At 34.1% G+C, this 23,607-nt stretch overlaps 1 protein-coding gene across 8 annotated transcripts in view; it reads left to right on the top strand.

Moving 5' to 3' along the window:
* Nucleotides 1-23,607, top strand: part of IPO11 (importin 11) — a 259,477-nt gene that overhangs the window by 68,605 nt on the left and 167,265 nt on the right. For all 8 annotated transcript variants that reach the window (XR_003431671.1, XM_027101034.1, XM_027101033.1 and 5 more), the window contains exons 6-15: nt 317-449; nt 4,963-5,021; nt 9,726-9,774; nt 11,264-11,334; nt 13,638-13,830; nt 14,681-14,833; nt 16,154-16,197; nt 17,841-17,931; nt 20,040-20,087; nt 20,848-20,953. Coding sequence is in view for 7 of the 8 variants with exons in the window: in XM_027101034.1 (XP_026956835.1) it covers nt 317-449; nt 4,963-5,021; nt 9,726-9,774; nt 11,264-11,334; nt 13,638-13,830; nt 14,681-14,833; nt 16,154-16,197; nt 17,841-17,931; nt 20,040-20,087; nt 20,848-20,953 (947 nt within the window). In the remaining variant the exon portion in view is untranslated. The remainder of the gene's footprint in view (nt 1-316; nt 450-4,962; nt 5,022-9,725; nt 9,775-11,263; nt 11,335-13,637; nt 13,831-14,680; nt 14,834-16,153; nt 16,198-17,840; nt 17,932-20,039; nt 20,088-20,847; nt 20,954-23,607) is intronic.

The following is a 23,607-nucleotide window of genomic DNA, read 5'->3' as shown; positions in this document are numbered from 1 at the left end:
TGGAAGAAAAAAAAGTAAAAATAGGAAATATCAGACTGCAATGCAGGCATTAGGCTAAGCAGTGTTTCAAGAAACTAATATTTGGGGGGGGCATGTGTGTGTGTGTTCTTAGCAGCAGCCAATGTAAACTATACTTACTGCTGTGCATTGTGACTAAAAAAAGTTTAAAATGTTGCTGTAAGTGATTCTTGACTATTTTAGTCAAGAATTGAAAATGTGTGCTCAGTTTTAAAACCAAAACGTATTACTACATAGGTCTAATTGATTACTGAAATCTGTAATAATATTGTGACCAAATTTGTTGATATCTTTGCAGTTAGCTTCTGGAATTTATAGTTTTGCCTGCTCTCTGTGGAATCACCACACAGACACATTCCTTCAACAAGTTTCTTCTGGCAATGAAGCTGCAGTTCTAAGTTCACTAGAACGAACTCTACTGTCATTGAAAGGTACTATTAAACTTGACATGCTTATTTTTGAAACAACATACCTCAGAATAGTGGCCGAATAGTTTATCTGTATGGACTTGCTGTTTCCAGTTGCACTGGTGGAAGAATAAGGCGCTAATAGTTCCCTCAGAGACAAGGGCTCTTGTAGTTTGCTTTTCTTTTGTAAGAATAGCTCTTCCTCTACGCTAATTGATGAGAGCACACATAGTTCAGATGGATAGCTTGAAGTTATATTCACATTACTGGAGTTTCATGGCTCTGAATGCATACCTTTCAAATACTTGCACTTCTTTTTTGCTTCATTTCTCATTCTGGGCTGCTACCATTATTATTGTCATGCCGACTTTCCTAAACTTCTGTCCCCAAGGCTTATTAGTTGAGCTCTATCTCCCAGCTCTCTTTTCCCTGAGAACTCATCTTTCTTGTTTGTACCTTAGGCTCACTTGGATTTTAGAAGGTGCTTGTTGGGGTGCTATCTTGGCCTGTGTTTTCCTATGCTTTGTTTATAGGCATTCCCTTAGCATAAATCTCTGTCACCTTCCCTGAGCTGAGCTTATCTTGATGCATGTATTCCGAGGTTCATTTCCTTTCTAAAACATTCACCATCATTTTATTTTCTTTGTCTTCCTTCTGTTCTGGTTGCTGAGGCTCTTTTATCTTGTGTTTCTTAGTTTGAGCTCAAGCAACCTTTATTTCTTTCTTACTGCAGCTCATTTTGCATTCTCTGTTTTATTTGTAAACCCTTTTATCATACTCACCTTAGTACCTTACAATGGCACTACTCCAGTGCATCACTTACATCGATAAGATAGTGGATGCACAAACCCCAAACTGTCAACACATTTTGGGGAACCTTGTGGACAAATTATTTTAAAGGACTGTTGACATGTAAAATCCAATCCATTGTACAGGTGGTTTTACAAGTGAATGGAGATGGTTTTGCCAACATTCTTGAGGAAGACATTAAAAGGCCTTAGAAATGTTTACACAGAAAGAATTAGAGAAACTGATACAAGATTAGATACATAAAGCGTTGTGTAAGTACTGTATTTAATGATTAAGGAATTTTCATGAATCCTTTTGATTGTAGAGTCTTTTTGTCTCACTGACTTCAAAGCCTAACTCCTGACCCAAATGATGCTGTTCTACTCTACATTAGCCTGCTTTAGGCTTTTCGATATCACAGCATCTCAAAGTCTTAGATACACATTAGCATTTCTAAGGCATCCTGACGTGGAAAAATCTCATAGCATTTTTCTTTAAAATACTTGTTCTGTCAAGCTGTAAATTTCTTTGCTTTTATGACTTAAATACTTAGGACTAGAGCTTTTGTCACATGTAATCTTTGCATTTATACCTGTGTGCATTTAGTATCCTTTAGACAGGCATATGTTCATTACTTCATTCATCATATTTATAGGTAGGTGCTTGGTTCTGGGGAGACAGATATAATAAAATGGTCATACAAGTACATGTAAAATGACATCTGTGACGGGGGACCTTACAATGTTATGATGATTGATAATAAGGTCAGAAAAGACTTCCCTGAGAAACTGATGTTTGAACTAAAATCATAAAGTATAAATGGAAGTTAACTAGGTGATAAAGGGAGAAAGAAAGCACTGTCCCAGATAGTGTAGACCAAGGTCCTGTGGTGGGAAAGATCTTGTCCAGGGTAAGGGATTCAGCTTGAGCCCTATTTTCTCCTATTATGGTGCAGTAACTTGAGTTGTATATAATTGAGGGTATGAAACTGAAGGTCTTTAGACATTTGCATTCTAAGCCTAATTTTAATACACTGACTTTATTAATTTTTTATTGAAGTTTAATTGTTTACAATGTTGTATTAATTTCTGGTGATTCAGAAAAGTGATTCACTTACACACACACACACACACACACATATACACACATTTTTTTTCATACTCTTTGCCATTATGGTTTATTACAGGATGTTGAATATAGTTCCCTGTGCTATATATATAGTAGGACTTTGTTATTCATCTGTTTTGTATATAGTACTGATAGTATGTTTCTGCTAATCTCAATTCCTAATTCATCCCTCCCCGACCCCCTTCCCTTTTGGTAAGTATAAGTTTGTTTTCTATGTCTGTGGGTCTGTTTCTGTTTTGTAAATAAGTTCATTTGTGTCATATTTTAGATTCCACATGTAAGTGATATCATATGGTATTTGTCTTTCTCTTTCTGACTTCACTTAGTATGATAATCTCTAGGTCCATCCGTGTTGCTGCAAATGACATTATTTCATCCTTTTTTATGGTTGAGTAGTATTCTGTTGTGTGTATATGCCACATCTTCTTTATCCATTCATCTCTTGATGGACATTTAGGTTGTTTCCATGTCTTGGCTATTGTAAATAGTGCTGCTATGAACATTGGGGTGTATGTATCTTTTCGAATTATGGTTTTCTCCACATATATGCCCAGGAAGGGGATTGCTGGATCATATGGCAACTCTAGTTTTTTAAGGAACCTCCATACGGTTCTCCTTAGTGGCTGTACCAATTTACGTTCTCACCAAAAGCGTAGGGGGGTTCCCTCTTCTTCACACCCACTCCAGCATTTATTACTTGTAGACTTTTTTCAAAAAAATTATTTATTTATTTGTGGCTGTGTTGGGTCTTTGTTGCTACACACGGGCTTTCTCTAGTTGCAGCGAGTGGGGGCTACTCTTTGTTGCTGTGCGCGGGCTTCTCATTGCAGTGGCTTTTCGTTGTGGTGCATGGGCTTCAGTAGTTGTGGCACCCAGGCTCAGTAGTTGTGGCTCACAGGCTCTGTAGTTGTGGCTCACAGGCTCTGTAGTTGTGGCTCACAGGCTCTAGAGTGCAGTCTCAGTAGTTGTGGCACACAGGCTTAGTTGCTCTGCGGCATGTGGGATCTTTCCGGACCAGGGATCAAACCTGTGTCCCCTGCATCGGCAGGCGGATTCTTAACCACTGCGCCACCAAGGAAGTCCCTGTAGACTTTTTAATTATGGCCATTTTGACCAGTGTGAGGTGGTGTACCTCATTGTAGTTTTGATTTGCATTTCTCTAGTAATTAGCGATGTTGAGCACCTTCTCATGTGCCTATTGGCCATCTGTATGTCTTCTTTGGATAACTGTCTATTTAGGTCTTCTGCCCATTTTTTGATTGGGTTGTTTGTTTTTTGTTATTGAGTCATATGAGCTGTTAGTATATTTTGGAAATTAAGCCCTGGTTGGTTGCATCATTTGCAAACATTTTCTCCCAGTCTGTAGGTTGTCTTTTCATTTTGTTTACGGTTTCCTTTGCTGTGCAAAAACTGTAAGTTTGATTAGGTCCCATTTGTTTATTTTTGCTTTTATTTCTTTTGCCTTGGGAGGCTGACCTAAGAAAACATTGGTACGCTTTATGTTGGAGAATGTTTTGCCTATGTTCTCTTGTAGGAGTTTTATGGTTCATGTCTTATATTTAACTCTTTAAGTCATTTTGGGTTTATTTCTCTGTATGGTGTGAGGAAATGTTCTAACTTCATTGACTTACACGCGGCTGTCCAGCTTTCCTGACATCACTTGCTAAAGAGACTGTCTTTTCTCCATCGTATATTCTTGCCTCCTTTATTGAAGGTTAATTGACTGTAGGTATGTGGGTTACACTGCCCTTAGACTTCACCTCATGAACACTAAGTCTTTAGTTATATAGAAAGCAATGCTGTCTATAAAGTTGTTTTCTTAAAGTGAAGTGACTTTAAATTTGATAATATAAGGTGGTAGTCTTATGCTGCTATCATGCTTGTTGTTACTGAATTCTGCTGAGTGTTTTACATATATTGTACTATTGAATTCTTTAATAACCCTATGCAGTAGGACTTATAACCACATTTTATAGATGAGGAATGTGAGATCAGAAAAGTTGCCCAAAATAATACAGTTTTAGACATTGGAGCTACGATTTAAGTCTAGATCTGACTTCAAATCTGTTAATCCTGCTTGTCTCCCTGTGTACATTGGTTTACTTGTAAAATGTGATGCTCGCAATTGAGCACTGTAGTTTATTCCAGATTTGGAAATAGAGTTTAATCTTTTTATCCCTTTCTGCAGGTACTATATTTTCATTAATGTAGCCTGAAACTGAATAAACCTTTTCGGTCACTGTTGAGTCATAGTTTCAAGTTTATGGAATAGAGATAACCTTCTCAACTTCGCCTGTAGGTGTTATTGCAAGTGAGAAGTGCTAACAGTTATGTAAATTGAACTAAATTTTGCAGTATGGTTTTAAAAAACATGAGTAGTTACGATAAGTGAGAAGAGCGTTGCTTCTTAGTCACAATAACTGGGGTTTAGTTCCATCTTTCCCACTTCATAACCAACCAGTGACCAGAAGTTACCTTTCTTTATTAAATGAAAGGATTAAGCTAGATTAACCTCCAGGCTTGATGAGGCTTTGTGATTCTGAGTCTATTATGATTATGATTTTAATAGGAAAAAATATGAAAAAAAAAGATGTAAGTAAAGCTTGATTTTACTTTTCAGTGCTGCGTAAGTTAACTGTTAATGGATTCGTGGAACCTCATAAGAATATGGAGGTGATGGTAAGTGAAAGAAGTCATTTAATTTTTTTAACTTCGGAAAAGTGCTTGGTATTTTCCTGAATGTTACAAAGTTTATTCTTTTTACTTGGCATTCATTTAAAAGTTTTTTATTAAATGACCACCTAGTTTTTTACTATTCTGTATATATTATACTACACTTTTAGACTTGTGGTCTGTTTTTAGACATACAGAAACTATGTTAAAGCAGAAATATTATGTGAAGGAGAGGAAGTAGAACTAGGATGGTTCTCAAGATGCCGTGGTGCATTGAGAGTGTTACTTTGAATTCAAGTGAACTCTTATGAATTTGAGTGCTATGATAACATTACCAGGGTCAGTGTAGATTGATTTATATCCTTGGTATTTTCCTTTGTCTGTTTTTATGTTCTTAAAATGTGTTTTTTTCCCCTTGAATCATAACATTTATGCTCTTTGCATTCAATTAAAAGTTATGTATATAAGAGGGGAAAATTCCATTGATAAGCCCAACAAGTTGTGAAATATATTCATTTTTGGTATCACGTCATCTACTTTTTCTATATGCAGAAATATATAGCTGCATAAATTTTATTCCTTAACAAAATGGAATTGTATTATACTTGCTCAGATCTATATTAGTTTTCACAGTGAGCTTAGGTCAGCTAAGATCTTACTCTCTGGATTGTCTTGGGGGCTGCATAGGAATTGTGGAAAGAGTATATTTAATTGGGTCTTTGGGTCTGTCCTACTAGATTTGACCGGAGTCACAGTTTTGTTTTAAATCTTTACTATATTTTGTATTTCCATAAGATTATGATTGAAATAATGGTTCTATTGTTAAAAGAGTTCAGAAACTGCTAATATACATCATTATAATGTAAAGATGATTTTTTTCTATAAAAGCATTATATGCTTATTTTTTTAAAGGTTAAAAAACTCAGAAAAGGAAACAGGAAATAAATCATTTAAAAACTTACTATCAGAGATATTGCTAACATTTGTTAATTATCCTTTAAGACATCTTATGCATATTCTTTCAGATATACTTTCTTCCTCAATTTTATATGAATGAGACCTACAAGCTGTTTCCTTACTTGGGTCCGTCTTCCTTCCTTCCTTCCTTCCTTCCTTCCTTCCTTCCTTCCTTCCTTCCTTCCTTCCTTCCTCCCTCCCTCCCTCCCTCCCTCCCTCCCTCCCTTCCTTCATCTATTTATTTATTTTTGGCTGCGTTGGGTCTTTGTTGCTGCGCAAGGTCTTTCTTTAGTTGTGGTGAGTGGGGGCTATTCTTAGTTGCGGTATGTGGGCTTCTCATTGTGGTGGCTTCTCTTGTTGCGGAGCACGGGCTCTAGGTGCGCGGGCTTCAGTAGCTGTGGCTCGTGGGCTCTAGAGCGCAGGCTTAGTAGTTGTGGCACACAGGCTTAGTTACTCCGTGGCATGTGGGATCTTCCCGGACCAGGGCTAGAACCTGTGTCCCCTGCATAGGCAAGTGGATTCTTAACCACTGTGCCACCATGGAAGTCCACTTGGCTTTTTCTTAAACTCAGTGTATTAGGGATATTTTTCTCATGTCAGTAATATTGTTATATGTCATGTTTTTAATGATTGTATAGTAAATCCATATGATTGCTGTCGGTGTACAAATTTTTTTAAAAATGATAAAATTAATCATAGGTTTTCTATAATTTACTTGCCCAATTATCTGTTGATGACATGTAGGTTGTTTCCAGTTTTTAATTGTTGATAAATGGTATTGGAATGAACATTTGGGTGCATATGTCATTGTGTACTTTTCTAAGTGATCTTCTAGGATAAATTCTTAGAAATGGAAATGTTGGGTTAAAGTGTATGCACACTGATGATATTGATATATATTACCAAATTGCCTGACGATATATCAAAAACAATCCCAGTTTTAAATACTGATACATTTAAATATCTATATTTATTGCCATGCTGTCAAAGAACATTTTCCAGAAACCAGTTTGACAACTCCCCCTCATTTCCCTCACTAGAGTGTAAGTTTCATGACTGCAGAGACTTTGTTTCATTCACTGTTCACTCCAGAGCTTGGAACAATCTCTGCAGTATAAAAATGTTCAGTAGTTATTTGTTAAATGAATGACTGTATGATATGGTAGAAACATGTCAGAAGACTCAGTGATTATCTTGTTATGTAATATTATTCTGAGTACCATAACATTAACTAAAATACTGAATATGTCAGGGTTTTTTTAGTGAAAATGAATTGATTTGAATCATATTTCTGTAAACTAGAATAATAGTTTTCAGTGAATACTATCCCTATTTTGTGAGCCTTTGGCTTTTCCTTGAGAGTCTTTCTTCTGTCTCAGAAATTGTACGTCAGCCTTTACTCAGTTATAAATGCTGTGTTGTGGCATTTAATGTATATTGACTAGTTGTAAAGAGAATAGAATTTTAACAAATTACGGGCAACTTTTCAAATAACATAAAGATCTTTAAAATAACATGGAATTTAAAAGATGCTTAAGAAGCACTATATGATAGTCATGAGATCTGGGTTTCTGGAGGCAGATAAATTTGGATTTGAATCTTGGCTTGGCCTTTTCCTGATAACATGACCTCAGACTATTTACTTACCTTCCTTGATACTGAGTTTCCTTTTTTGTAATACGAGATGAAATAATAGTACATATCCCATTGGATGTTGTGAGGATTAAGGGAGATAATGATTTTTGTAATGAGTTCAGCACCTAATTAAAATGCTCTGTAAATGACCATTTAATGATAATTTTAAGGGGTTCTTACTTTATTATTACATAACAATAGTCAAGTGAATTAGTTGATTTGGATTGCAGATTAGTCGATGGTCTAGTTCTGTAAGTTCCTGATCCTCTTGATGCGCTTAAAATTGATGGCCTTTATAATTTTCTCCTCTCTTTAGAGAACCCTGACTGGTACACAAATTATATTTAAAAGAAAATAGAATAAAATTCCTTCTATCTTGTAGCTACTATATGGGACCATTGAACCCCTGTATAAATTTAACATACATATGGGATCTCGGTGATTTTATTTTTCCTGTTTTGAAACATTCTGCTGTTTCATCATCCTAGGAATTATTTTATTGTTAATTATCATTACTTATTCTCAACTGTGCTTAAAAAGATTGAAATAGTATGAAAATGAAAGAAGGATGAGATTGCCAGAGGATGAGGCAATAGTGAAATTTGTTGTTGTCCTGCAGTTTTCTTACAGTGTTGTCTACTGTATTGCATCGTCTTTTAGGAAGGTGTAAAAGACCACAAACACTATCTCTTTACTATTAGCTTTCATTTAACACAGTCGAGAGTTCAGGATTTTTCATTTCCTGCTCGAAATGGCTGAGAAAAGAAAATTAACAGGAAAATGTTTTATAATTTTTACATGAATCTGAAGATGGATGCTCTCAGAGAGACCAGTAGCAGCACTCTATACCCAATTGTCTAAGTGAAATCCCAGCCTTTGTGTCTTCAGGTGATGATATCCTAGTTGAATTGTCTCAGGCTCAGGAATTGATGAGTGAACAATATATTTCTATATCATTCTGTTCTAGTTAGTCATTCATCAGGAAGGCCTTCATTGTGTAGTATTTTGTGACAAAAACCTGGACCATCTCATTTGCTAGCAGGACACGTGACATCTTTTATGATGTTTATACACCAGAATTTATTGATACAAAGAAGTCTGTGATAATTAAATTCTTAAAAATTTTTAATAAAGTTGTTTTTCACTATTCCTTTATATTTATTTCTGTAAAGTTTTTTTAATTAATTTAATTAATTTTATTTATTTTATTTTTGGCTGTGTTGGGTCTTTGTTGCTGTGCGCAGGCTTTTCTCTAGTCGTGGCAGCAGGGGCTACTTCGTTGCGGCGTGCAGGCTTCTCATTGTTGTGGCTTCTCTTGTAGTGTAGCACAGGCTCTAGGTGCGTGGGCTTCAGTAGTTGTGGCTTGCGGGCTCTAGAGCGCAGGCTCAGTAGTTGTGGCACACGGCTTTAGTTGCTCCGTGGCATGTGGGATCCTCCCAGACCAGGGCTCGAACCCGTGTCTCCCCTGCATTGGCAGGCGGATTCTCAACCACTGTGCCACCAGGAAAGCCCTATTTCTGTGAAATTTTCATAATATTTTAAAATATATATTAAAAGGTAAAGGTGTATTGGACCCATATGGTAAATGGTGAGTCTTGCCTTTTCTGGTATCTGAAGGCTAATGTTTTTAATACTTGAGATTGAGAACTCTGCTATAAATAATTGCTACCATTTATTCATATTACGAGTACTTATTATTGCTAAATACCATTCCTGGATTCTGGGATAGAGCAAAATAACAAGGAAAAGTTCTTGGCTCTTAAGGATCTTACATTTTAGAGGGAGGAGACAGATGATAAACAGTATGTCAGGGGGTTATAAGGCTATAAAAAAAATAAAACAGTAAGGAGAATAGAGAATATGTAGTGAAATAGAATGCTTAATAAATAATTTTTTATTTATTGCAAAGTGATTTAGGTTATTGAAATGAGACACTGAGGAGATGAAATAGTTATTTTGTTGTGGAAGACTGAAGACATTTTATAATAATGGAATGATTTTTATCTAATTTTAACTTTTTAATATGATGTGATAAGTATGTTTTAGTTTCCCTGAAAAAGTGTAAGGTAAAATTATAACAATAAATTGAGACTCTTCAAAATTTTTTTTCTTTTCTAGGGTTTTTTACATGGAATATTTGAACGTCTAAAACAATTTCTGGAGTGCAGTAAGTACTTCCATGATAGTAGTTTTTAACTGTAGAATCCTTACTCATTAATAGCTTCCGCTTGGCACTTGCAAATCTGGAGTGGCTAAAATCTTGTTATCTCGGTAATTAATTATCTGAAATTAAATTGGAAGCTCAGCTTTGTCTTCATATACCTGTCTTGTCCTAAGTATTGAGGAAATGTTTTTTAAAAAATAAAATTATTTTGTATCCATTCCTTCCTCTGTATTTCTACTGCTGCTACTACTCCGTTCCATGCAGACATCCACAACGGTAGTATGTTTAGCAGATAATAAGTGTAGACCCTATGTCAAATGCTGTTTAGACTTTTTATTGATTGTTTCTTTTAGTACATTTTATGTATCTGTTTGATATAAATGTTCTTAAATGGTTACATTCATTTTGTAAATCCCTTGTTTATTAACCTTTCTGACTTACCTATAGGACCCTTTCTGATCCACTCTCCCACACGAAAGAATTTAGCATTTGCATTTGTGTTGTATTATACTGGTGGTCTGTTTGTTATCCTTTTCTCTTCCCTATGATTATAAGCACCTTTGCTCAGGATACACACACATAACATACACAGGATACACATGAATGCGTGCACACACACGTATGTATAACCTGTATACGTGTATGTTTTTTATGTGTGAGTGTATTGGGAGACTTACTATCCTGAGAAGATACCTTAGTGTACTCACTTTTAGGGAGTTGCTGATTGTTTTATGTCAGTCATTTTCGGTTTAGTAGAATCATTATTGAGTGTGTTGCCAGGTATTGTTCTGGGTACTGTGCATGTAAAGATGAATAAGACAGCTCATATAATACAGTTTTTTTTCCCTAAAAATGGTCATTTTCCTCTGGTCATCCCCCTGGGGGAAAAAGAAGGAAGAATAGAAGTCTTTCCAGGAGAAGAGAATGACATAACTGTTGAGACAGAATATGATTAGTATGATTAGGGAGCAAGATAGTTAATGAGCTGATGGACATTATTCTGAATGTACAGAAATTAATTATACCAGGGAAATTATCAGAAGAAAATTGTTAGACGATATAGGAAAAATAATGATTATGTTAATCTTTGAATTCTGTGTTTTTACTTATGTTGCTTGATAGGTATTTCAGATATAACTAGTTTAGATTTTGAAACTGTGATTCCTGATTTTATGGATAAAATTGCTATCCTTTTACTGTGAAATGGGCTCAGTTTGTATTTTAGGATTAATTTTATGAAATATGGCACTGAAGTTTACTGTGTCAAGTACAAGTCTTGGTATTGCTTTTTAAAAACTTAATTTTTATTGTTTATTTGTTTAGAGTTGGGAATACACACTAGTGATGCAAAATGTGCAAAAATGCACATAATGCAAAATGTGCAAAAATAAATCTGAGCAGTATTTTTGTAAAAAGTTTTGTCATTGTCTTGGTTGTGAATTTCTAGAATATTATAAATTTTTTACTAATATTTGAAATGTATTTCTAACAGGTAGAAGTATAGGTACAGATAATATATGTAGAGATAGACTGGAAAAGACCATCATTCTTTTTACTAAAGTGGTAAGTTTTTTTTTTATCTTAAGTATGTTTTCTCAAATGAAATGTACATACTCAAATTTAGGAAGGAAAATGATTTTTTAATAAGCATACACTTTCACTTTAGTGTTAAGGTAACTTATTTTCTTACTGTGTATAAGAAAGCTAAAAAACCCCAAAACCCTTGTATCTTGAAGTCTTTAGAATGCATATAAAAATTAAATTTATATACCATATATCATAGTGTATGTCACCTGGATGTAAAAAAAAATCAGTCCTAATAAATATTAGAGAAGTTGATTCCCATAAGGCTTATTATTCTCAAACCCACTGGAAAAAGCAGAGATAAAGAAGACAGCAATGCAGTTCAGCAGAAAGCAGCTAAGATGTCGCAGTAGATAATACTAGGAAATCATTATATTCATAATGACAGATTATCATCATTAATATCAAATATCTTTTGAATATAATTATATGGGTGCATTGTACTAGGCAGTGTGTATGTATTTCTGATGAAATTAAGTTTTATAAAAAATATTAATTTTTACAAAGTTTTGGTCTTGGAGGTTGGGAAACGTACAAAGAATTGGGTATAGCAGTGAGGAAGACCTGGTTGGAGGACTGCATAGCCCTAAAACAGGTGTTTGAAGATAGGTGGCAATATCTAAATCTGTAGCATATTTCCCCCTTTTCATTGAAGGATCATTAATAGGGTTGAGGTTGTCTGTTCCCTGATGGGGCCAGTGGAGCAAAGGAGTAGAAATGAGCTGTTCTTATTTTTTGTGGTTGGGTAGCAGTTACTTTCAGTTTCAGTTGTCTTCATTTCCAACTCACTTTCTGTCTTCATTTCCAACTCTCATGGTCCAAAGAGCCTCAGCAGCAAAGCCCACCTCATCCAAGATCCAGATAAAATTGACTTAGATCCTTTAAGTTAAAAACAAAAAACACATAGCAAAGTAAAACAAAATGATGTGGTTAGGCAGTGGGACTACACAGTGTGAGTATATAATTTATGAAATTCATATTTATGGTCTTATGACTTTATTAAAGCTTTTTAAATTGGAACATTTAAAGTATGCCTCCAAATAGAACTGAGTAACTTTGAATCACATGAGGTTATCATTCAGCTTCAGCAATTATCAAAATAAGGTCATGGTCAATTCTGTTTTTACCTGTATGCTGCTTCTCTTTCCTTTCTGTTTGTTTTAAAGCAAAGCCCAGATATCACATAGTATTATCTATAAATATTTGAATATGTGTCTTTAAGTGAGGAAGGATTTAAAAAAAAACATATAATCTATTATCACATTTAAAAAGTAGGAATGACTTCTTAATATCATCTAAATATTTAGTCAGTTTTCAGATTTCTCTCATAAATTTTTTATAGTTTTTTTTTTTTTTGAATAAGGATTCAGTAGTGTTGGTTCTCTTTATGTCTTTTTTTTCTTTCTTTCTTGTTACTTATTTGTTGAGATAACAGATCATTTCCTGTAGAGTTTTCCATGTTGTGGATTTGGCTGCCTACATCCTGATGTGTTATTTAACATATTTCTTTGTCTCTATACCCCTCCTACTCCCATATTTATTATAAATTTCTAGTTAGATACAGAGGCTTGATCACATTCAGGTCTTTTTTTTTTTTGGGAGGAGGATGGCAGTGACAAGAATACTTTACAGGTGATGCTGTGTATTTCCTATTGTATCACATCAGGAAATGCACAGTGTCTGGTTGTCTAAAATTGATGAGTGAGCTATTGTAAAGTTCTTCAGTGGCCTTTCCCTTATTTAGCAGCCATTGATGATCATAACTTAGATCTGTTGTTTGATTAGGGGTTACAAAATGATGGCAATGTAACTCTATTATTCCTTTTGAATTTATTAGCTGGAATTCTTCTATAAGGAAGAAATCTGTCTCATCAACTGTTTGATACATTGAAATACAGTTGATGCAGGATAGTTTTTTGATTCTTTGCCTTTATCTATTACTTTTTTAAAAGCCTATTTTTTGTATACTTGTACTTTTTGTATCACATTTGCCCATTGATATCAAATTAAGTATGAAGTAAGTTTATTTTGAACCTTGTACTAGAAATAATAGAGAGTTCAGGTAATGAGATATAATCTGATTTAATCCACTGTTGTATGATGTATCCCAGGAAGTATATTACATGTCTATTACATGTGAAACTGCATATACATATATACATGGACTTCCCACCAAGGTTCAAAACTTGCTAAGTGTTTATTACCAAAGTTATGAGATATACCTATGAATGATTATATTTCCTATGTGAATTTGATACATTTTAATTTTTATTTCTTTATAGCTTTTGGACTTCTTGGATCAGCATCCCTTTTCATTTACTCCTCTAATTCAGAGATCACTGGAATTTTCTGTAAGCTATGTGTTTACAGAAGTTGGTGAAGGAGTTACATTTGAACGATTCATTGTCCAGTGCATGAATCTTATTAAGATGATTGTCAAAAATTATGCTTATAAGCCATCCAAAAACTTTGAAGGTAATGCTTTACTGGTAGTTTTATTTTGTTCACTTCCTTATTTTAATCTAAGCATGAAGCAATTGCTATTTTTATGTAAGTTTTTTGAAATTCATTTATTTAAGTCTGAAAAATAAAATATTGCTGGGACATGAAATAGAGATAAGGATTTGAGCCTTTAATATGTGAATGCCAGCTTTTAGAAACCATACAGTGCATTTAGTAAACTTTCTTTTGCAACACAGTAGAAGATCAGTTGAAGCCCTCCGGTAACCACTGCAGCTCATTTGTAGGCTGTATTTATTTGTACAATTAAAACTTTTCTCTGACCTTGTATAAAGTGATGTTGCTTCTAGACAGATTAAGTTGTTTGTTGTATTACAGTTGACCCTCCAACAATGAGGAGGTTAATCTGAGTATAACTTATAGTTGGCCATCTGTATTTGCGGTTCCTATGCATCTGAGGATTCAACCAACCACGGACCATGTAGTACTGTAGTATGTACTGTTGAAATATCTGAGTGTAAATGGCCTCGCAAAGTTCAAGGGTAAACTGTATTTGGAATTCATTCATGTACATGTATATCGAGATGAATGAGAAAGTCTTGTAGGATAGAGAGAGAGATACATAAGTAACTCACTTCAATGTGGTGTGATAATATAGCATGGAAATGTACAAGCTATAGTGGTAAGACGAAGCAAGACTGATGTGTGTGTGGTATGAATAAAGGCAAGAGCATCTTTGAGATTTGTCCATAATATAAATGAAAATTTATACACCACTATATAGGAGGTATTTTTTAATTTAAGTTACATAATCCAACTTGGGTAGAATGTCTGTACAATTGACTTGGAAATTTTATTTTTCTAGATAGCAGCCCTGAAACTCTTGAAGCTCATAAGATTAAGATGGCATTCTTCACATATCCCACTTTGACAGAGATATGTAGAAGATTAGTCTCTCATTATTTTCTGTTAACTGAAGAAGAACTGACAATGTGGGAAGAAGACCCAGAAGGCTTTAGTAAGTATCCGTTTTTCAGTCTTTGCATGGTTCTTTTCCCCCTTCCATCAATAGATATCATTTGTTTGAATGACAGGTATAATAACACTGTATTTTAATGTAGTACTTTTGTTCTGAGAATCTTGGTTTTTAAAAGTTAGCTTATCATTCTCTCTTTATTAGCCATTAGTACAAATTGAGAAGGAGAAAATGAATGCATGTTCAAGTATATAAAATTTTTTCCAAAAACATAAAATTTTTTAGATGTTATGAATATATCCTGTAGTTTAAAACAAAAATATAAAATTAACTGTCTTTCTCTATTATCTTTGTGGTTCATTCTGTATTATTTTTTATTTGTAGAAATTTTTACTTCAGAACGAAGTTTGGAGATGAAAATTTCTGAATTGCCGAATGGATTACCTATTTAAGTTTTAATTTAAAATTAATTTTTTGATGATTAGAATGTTTTTATAGGAGTTCTTTTTATCTATATGAATTTTAGTACTAGATAGAATATCAGGTCCTTTGCTACAGAAAATCAAGGACTTGTGTACCTGATAAAGTACCTGTGTGTGAATAAAGTGTTCGTGTGTGAATTGCTTCAGCCATGGTCAGACATAGGCTAGATTTTAACCTCTACTCATCCCTTTGGCTGGGTGCCTTTGTGTAGTTATACACGTGTTTCCAATATTTTTAGAACACCTTAAACATTTTTGTAAGACTTACCTTCTTTCTCTTTTTCATTTAAAAATATTTTAATCCATTTAGAAAATACAGCACTACACTGTATAATGCATATTTTGTTTTTGCTTTTTCTCTTAAAGTCTTATGCTTCTTACTGCTTTTTTTAATGCAGTAATATAATATTATAAGATGAAACACTGAATCCCTAGAGTTTTAAAAGTCCCTGAAGTATTTTACTTTAAATATAGGAAATTTATGGAAAATGACTAATCATTTGAACTTGTAAAACATCATTATTGTATGAAATGATTCTCAGGATTGTAATGATAGTGTATCAGGTGATGTCACATACTCTGGGAGTGACAAGTACTTTGAGCTTTCCTCCATACAGAGTTCTTAATGAAAGTAAGAATCCTTATGGATATGAGCACTTGATAGATGACTATGATGTACACAGATACGATCTGTAGGTTATAGTAAAGAAATCTTTGTAAGGCCTTGTGTTCCCAAGCATGCGCTCTCAGTGTTATTTTAAAGCAGTTCACAGCTATATTATATTGATATTATTTAAAGTCTTTGTTTTCCAAACTGAGATTTTGGAAACATCATTATTGCATTTGTGGAGAGCATCATTTGTTATATTTTTAATTGCAGCAGTGGAAGAAACAGGAGGAGATTCTTGGAAATACAGTTTGAGGGTGAGTATTGATTGAAAGAAAAATTGATAGGGAAAAGTTTAATGCTTCTATAACTCTTAATAGAGAATGATACTCTATTGAAGATTTCAAGCATTAAGTCAGGGAACATTTATTCATAATTGCAAGAGTCCATATTTGAGAGGAAAGTACTTAATTAAATTATGAACTTAGATCTGAAATTTTTGTTTAAGTTGGAGCTTTGCAAACTGAATTTTTCTTCATTTTACAAATTGATTGGGAAATAACTGTCATTGCAGAAGTAGGAAATGTTTTTGCAGTGAAAGCTACCTTTTTTTGGCTAGAATGATTTTTTTCCTCCTAAGTATTTCAGTAATTATAAAGCTCCTTTTGATACATTATTTCTCTTACTATCTAATATGATTCTCAGAGACCAGCCCATTGCTTTTAGTTATAGAATGCTTTTTAAATATACATTTATTGATAAGGGCAACATTTGAGGAAGATTTATCAAATGTGGTCTTTGAACTATTCTTTTTGTTGTGTTTACATAATTTACGTAATTTGCCATTATTTTCCTAAGTGTGTTACAGTGTTTAGTTTCATAAGCTTCCATAGAAAATATTAGTGCTTAAAAGTTTTTGTTTGTTTGTTTGTTTTTTGCGGTACGTGGGCCTTTCACTGTTGTGGCCTCTCCCATTGCGGAGCACAGGCTCCGGATGCGCAGGCTCAGCAGCCATGGCTTACGGGCCCAGCCGCTCCGCAGCATGTGGGATCTTCCCGGACCGGGCATGAACCCGTGTCCCCTGCATCGGCAGGCGGACTCTCAACCACTGCGCCACCAGGGAATCCCACTTAAAAGTTTTTTTAAAAAATTTTGTTGCTTTAAGTTTTTAAAACTTTCTCTTATGGAAAATGTTAAACATATTAAAAAATAGAATAATATCATGAACTCTTCTGTATTCGAAACCTATTTTATCAGTTATCAACTCATGGCTAGTCTTGTTTCATAGAAGCACTCTTTTACAAACCACTTAGATTATTTTGAAGTAAATATCTGAGATGACATGTCATTTCATCTGTACATATTTCAGTCTGTATATCTGTAAGATTCCTTTTTAAACATAAAGCACAATACCTTCAACATTTAATTATACTTTATATTATGAAACATCTAGTGATTCAGTACTTTTAAGAATGAAAATGAATCATTCTTTTTATTTGTGATTTCTTTTTGTGTCTGTTAAAGGAAGAACAACTCTGGTGAATTGAATTCATGAATTGCTGTTGTTACTTAAGTCATTGCCAAGAAAATATACAGTTTTTAACATTAATTCCTGGACAGTCATTTATAATTCTGTAAATGAATGTGGCTCCAGATTGCTTTCTAGATTTAAAGAATTATTAATTAAACATGTAAATTTCTCCTCTTCACAGTTTGGCGTTTTGGAATGCATAATGCCAAATGATTGAAATAGTGAAATAAACATTCCATGTTAATAATTAAATTATGAAATTTGATTTTATTTCTGACTGTGTTTACAAAAAACAGCAATAAACTTTTTTTCAAAAAACATCAAGAATTGGAAACATAGAGTTTTAAGAATGAGTATTCTTTGCTTTAATGTAGAATTAATCAATGCAGTATACCATTGTTTTCATTAGAAATTTTTTTCCCCCAACAGCCATGCACTGAAGTATTATTTATAGATATATTCCATGAATATAACCAGACTCTTACTCCTGTACTTTTAGAAATGATGCAAACACTTCAAGGTGAGGTATATTTTGTGATACTTTGATTTATCTTTTAATTAGTGTTCAGTAAAATATTTTGAGTGCCTACTATGTGCAGTGCAGTGTTTCCTAGATCATATACTAGACATGAATTTGAGAAAGACAGAATGTGTGCTTTTCTGAAAGAGTGGCCTTCAAGATAGAAAACAAGGATGGGCAATTCACAAATGAGATAGGCCTTGAATGTGGTAATTAGATTTTGCTGTGGTAAGCATACTAGCAGCATAAACAAAATAGCAGTCAAGTATATTGGTTGGAGAAATAGTCTATTTGGAGCATGCTGTAGGAAGTAGTGGGAGAAGAAGTTAAAATAATAAATGTCATTAGCCTTAGAATAGTGGCAGTGGGAATGGAAAGAAGGTAATGGATTTAAGAGAAAATGATGAAGTGAAATTTTTAGCGCTTGATGATTGTACTTTGTACACAAGTAATTAAATTTTTTAAGTGTCACAGGTGATTTATCATTTTTTTAGTTATTTTTATTATCAGAGAGTAGTTGATTTACAATGGTATGTTAGTTTCTGCTGTACAGCAAAGTGAATCAGTTATACATATGTCCACTCTTTTCTGGATTCTATTCCCATATAGGTCATTAGAGTATTGAGTAGAGTTCCCTGTGCTACACAGTAGGTTCTTATTAGTTAGCTATTTTATGTATAGTTGTGTGTGTATGTCAGTCCTAATCTCCCAATTTATCCCTACCCCACCCCCCTTTCCCCCTTGGTGGAAACCATAAGTTTGTTTTCTACATCTGTGACTCTACTTCTGTTTTGTAAATAGATTCATTTGTAAAAAGTGATTTATCACTGACTATTCTTCTATACTATAAATTTCAGAGAGGAGGCCATGAACACATCTGTGTTGTTCACACCTTGTTCCCAGCGCCTAGCACACTCAGTAACTGTTGATTGACTTTTGGCAATTAACTGACTGCTGGGCAAGGGAAAGCTATCAAAGACTATCCTGAACTTTAGAGTCTTAAACAGGTTACTTGATTGGTTTGGGCAGGAGTCACATTATAAGGGTTCAAGTATTGAGTAGGTAGTAATGTAAGGAAATAACAGCAAGAGAATCTCCTGTAGAGAAGGAGATTCCTGATCTTGTTTGTAGTATTATAAAGGGTAGCTCACTTTTTAGGCTTTTGTTTTCTCAAAAATTTAATAGAGTATTCCTGCTTAAGTTATAAACCAAGGGAAGAAATGAGCTATCAATCAAGTTTTTTGTGTTCGTTTTTAAGGATAATTTGAATAATAATTGTATTTTCAGTTTTTCTTGAACGACTGTAGGAAAGTGGGTAAGCTAATTAGGTTACGCTGTGGTAAGTTGCTCTATGGGGTGGTAAGGTTTTCAGTAATTTCAGTTTAGTTATTTTCTTTCTAGTTTTGGAGCGATTTGCTTATTTGGGGCTGTACTTAACTCTAGTATTTGGACTAGTGAGCTTAAGAAATCATATTTAGCAGCAGAAAGGTGCTTTGATAAACTTGCTAGAAAACTTTCTATTCTAAAGAAATATACTAACTAAGTAAACTGTATTTTTTCCTGTCTTAACCATGGTAGTCTCCTTTCTGGAGAGTAGTGCAGAGACTGCCGGCTTTTATTCTGAAGTTTTCACATTATGTAATGGCTCTCGTTTTTCTGTTTGTACTTTGCATTTTGTTGTTAACCCTTTAATGTATTGTCATAACCTGGTTTATTTTTTATGTTTAGAACTTCTTGTGTGAATTGCCCATACTTGTTCTTTTTTTTTTTCTATTGTGGGATTCATCTTTTTATTCTTTCTAAGAATTATCTCTTATAATCAGGGTACAATACAATAGTTAGCAATTTGGCATACATTTTTCTAGAACGCTGCTTGACATAACATTTTCCATATATGTTATAATGATTTTTTAAAATTGTAATATAGCTTTACATGTTGTATCTGTGTTCTCTAACGGTGATGGTAACAAAACTTAAACTTTCTCTTTACACCTACATGTAATATCACAAAATATATTGTACTTAATGAATTGAGAAACTAACAAATTGAATTTAAATATCTTTTAAAAACTAGTTTTATTTACGTTTGCTGATACTTATTTTTTCAGGGCCCACTAATGTGGAAGATATGAATGCACTGTTAATCAAAGATGCTGGTATGTTAAACGAAAATGATTTAGAAACATTTCTTCAGAAGATGATGTGTCTCTTTTGTGGCAGGTGTTATGCTGGGAGAGTTGGGATGCAAAGATACCTTAAATTTAGGAGCTGCCTGGTGGTGGAGATAGCCAAGTAAACAGACAGTTGATTATAACATAGTATCAGTTGATTAATGCTACAATAGGTGGTAATTATGTAGTACTGTGGAAAACTACAAGGTAGTTTTGGTGTACCCAGGGAAAGGCTCCTAAAGAAGTGTTCTGTGCGAACACAGGATAAGTGAGAGTTAATAAGGGGGAGGGGGCGGTTCCAGACAGAAGGAACAGTAGGGACAGAAACTTGAAGGGAAGAGGAACAAGTCCAGTTAAGTTTTGAATTGGGTGTATTTTTGTTTAATTGGAACATGGAATTTAATGGGTTGTGGTGAGAGAAGAGGCTGGAAAGAGGATAATTAGGGACCCCATAGCATAAAATATTGCATCTATTTGGAAGCAGATGTTGTTTTTATAATTTGACTTGAATATTTTTAAATGAATGTAATTTTCTGTTTGAAAGCACTGAGTATTTAAGAAAAACATAAAGTAACTTAAATAATGTTTCTAAAATGTCTGTTTAAATAATTTCCCAGATTAACATATTGTAGATTTCTCTCTATTAACATATTACATATTTCAAAGTAGTCCTTAAGGCTTATTTTCTTGCATAAGGACAATTAGCATTTTGCCCAGTATCTGAAATTAAATTTTTTCTTCTTAGTGTATAATGCTGTTGGATTAGCGGCTTATGAGCTGTTTGACAGTGTTGATTTTGATCAGTGGTTTAAAAACCAGCTTCTTCCAGAATTACAAGTCATTCACAATAGGCAAGTATAAAACTCTGTGTTTGTTATATACTTATTTCATCTTATTGATTTTCTAATGAAGACAAGAAAGCATGAAAATTGCTTAAAATTTTAAAAAAGTCATAGTCTAACTTAGCTGATAGTGTCCAGTGTAGAAAGGAATAAGACTTGTGAATCTTATAACTGAAAAATAAGCAAAATCGTTTCTTGTTATTTTACTTCAAATGTGAATTGTGACATGTATGAAGTATTTGATGTTACATAAGCTAGTTTGCAGGAGGAAATTTTTGTTTTTTAGTTTAGTTTTGTTTTTTTTAATTTATTTTTTATACAGCAGGTTCTTATTAATTATCTATTTTATACATATTAGTGTATACATGTCAATCCCAGTCTCCCAGTTCATCCTACCACCACCCCCTTGCCCCCCACCCCCGCTTTCCCCCCTTGGTGTCCATACGTTTGTTCTCTACATCTGTGTCTCTATTTCTGCCTTGGAAACCAATTCATCTGTACCATTTTTATAGATTCCACACATATGCGTTAATATACGATATTTGTTTTTCTCTTTCTGACTGACTTCACTCTGTATGACAGTCTCTAGATCCATCCACGTCTCTACAAATGACCCCATTTCGTTCCTTTTTATGGCTGAGTAATATTCCATTGTATATATGTACCACAGCTTCTTTATCCATTTGTCCGTTGATGGGCATTTAGGTTGCTTCCATGGCCTGGCTATTGTAAATAGTGCTGCAGTGAACACTGGGGTGCATGTGTCTTTTTGAATTATGGTTTTCTCCAGCTGTATGCCCAGTAATGGGATTTGCAGGAGGAAATTTTATGCAGAGGTAACAGAAGATGGAGATCTCTGAATTCTAGAAAGAAATTGTATACAAAAGGAAGCCAATTGGAGACTTAATAGAGGCTAGGCCTGATGCCAGAAGTAGCCTAACCAAAGTAACATCCATCAAAGGTGACTGCCTTGGGATCACACAGAGAGAGCATACTGCAAGTCTTTGGGGAGAAGGAGTTGCAGAGACACCATGGCAAAAAGTATTTGGACACACATTAGGCTTGTATTGAGGTGCCTAATTCAGTAGTACAGATCTATCTGACACTTAGTAGGGTTTTTGCCCAATTCTTCTGTTGCATATACATTTAAATACTTGCCTAATTATTTTAATTTTAGGTACTGAATGAGTAAAATGGAAGGGAAAGGGTCTTTCATAATTTTTAAAATTTTTCTTCATTTAAAATTAGACACCTAAAAAAAATTCCAAGATACTTTTTTCTTGTTTTGAATCGTGCAGTTCTAGTGATTTATTTCTGTAGATGTGGTACTTGTCAGGATGCCTAGCATATAGTCATAGATCAGTTAACATATCTTGAATACTTTAATAAATGAATAGAAAACTATCTATATATGGATCATTTTATAAATATTTAGAGCCATAGAATTGTAGAGCTGGAGACACTTTAAAAGTAATTTTGACCATTAAGTAGCTATCCATTCAGTTATTCAGTCATTTATTCAATCAAATATTTTCAGCACTGGAATTTGCTGTGTCCTGTAGAGGCAGTGGTGAATAAGATGGGCTTCAATTCTGCCCTTAGAGAGCTAGTGAGCCTCTGTTGGAGAGAAAGCCTTTAGTAGGGAGACACATGTGCACTTTGCTTGTCCTTAAACCCTTATAGGCTGTTTAGTCTAGACTGATCAACCATGTATTAATTACATGTTGAAATGATAATATTTTGGATATATTGCAATAAATAAAAATATTAAATTTTCACATGTATCTTTTTACTTATTTTAATGTGGGTACTAACAAATTTAAAATTGCATATTTGGCTTGCATTATATTTCTTTTGGACAGAACTGAACTAGACCAGTATTTCTCAAACTTTAATGTGCATATGAATCACCTGGTGATCTTGTTAAAATGCAGGTTCTGGTTTAGTTTATCAGTCTGGGTCAGATTGTGTGATTCTGTCACACTTCCAGATAATGATACTGCGGTCCAGGAGCCACACTTTGAGGAACAAACTGACTCCTATTCTTAACTTTGCCCAGAAGTGACTGTCATCTTGGAATTTGAACCTTTCTGAGCTTCATTCTCTTTGTCGAGAACAGAATGTTGAATGTGGTAATCCCAGAGATCTCAATCCAAAATTAAAGACTCTGGTTCCTTCCTTTACTCTACACAAGTCTTGTTTACTTCCACCTCTGGGACTTTGTTCAAATTGCCCCTGTCCCCTGAAGTGGCGTCTTTTCAGTTTTTTGCCCCAAATGCTATTTATCTTAAAGACTGTTCAAATCCCATCTCCTTCTGCCTGCTCTTCTCTCTTTCGTTTCTGCAATCCTAGTATATAGGTTTGTAGTCTTTAATTCTTTTAGGTATGTTAAACATTTTGAAAGCAGGGAATACACTTCTTTTGGAACTTAGTGAATAATTCTTTTTACGTGTTTAATCATATAAGATTATAATTTTCTAAAAAATGTGGTATATTCATTAGTTTGCTACATTTTCACCCAGAAATAAATATCATCTTGCCACTAAAATAAATATAATATCAAGAAGAGACTTTGTGGGTGGAATTCTTGGACACAAGTGATTTTTCTCTTTGCCTAAAGAACCTTCCTTTTCTTTAGCAAAGATGGCCATAGAGAAACAAGT

Source organism: Aethalodelphis obliquidens, unplaced genomic scaffold (genome assembly GCF_003676395.1).
Source record: "Aethalodelphis obliquidens isolate GAN/ISIS:26980383/991018 unplaced genomic scaffold, ASM367639v1 scaffold4, whole genome shotgun sequence".
NCBI classification, from domain to species: Eukaryota; Metazoa; Chordata; class Mammalia; order Artiodactyla; family Delphinidae; genus Aethalodelphis; species Aethalodelphis obliquidens.
This window is presented reverse-complemented; position numbering and strand designations above follow the sequence as displayed.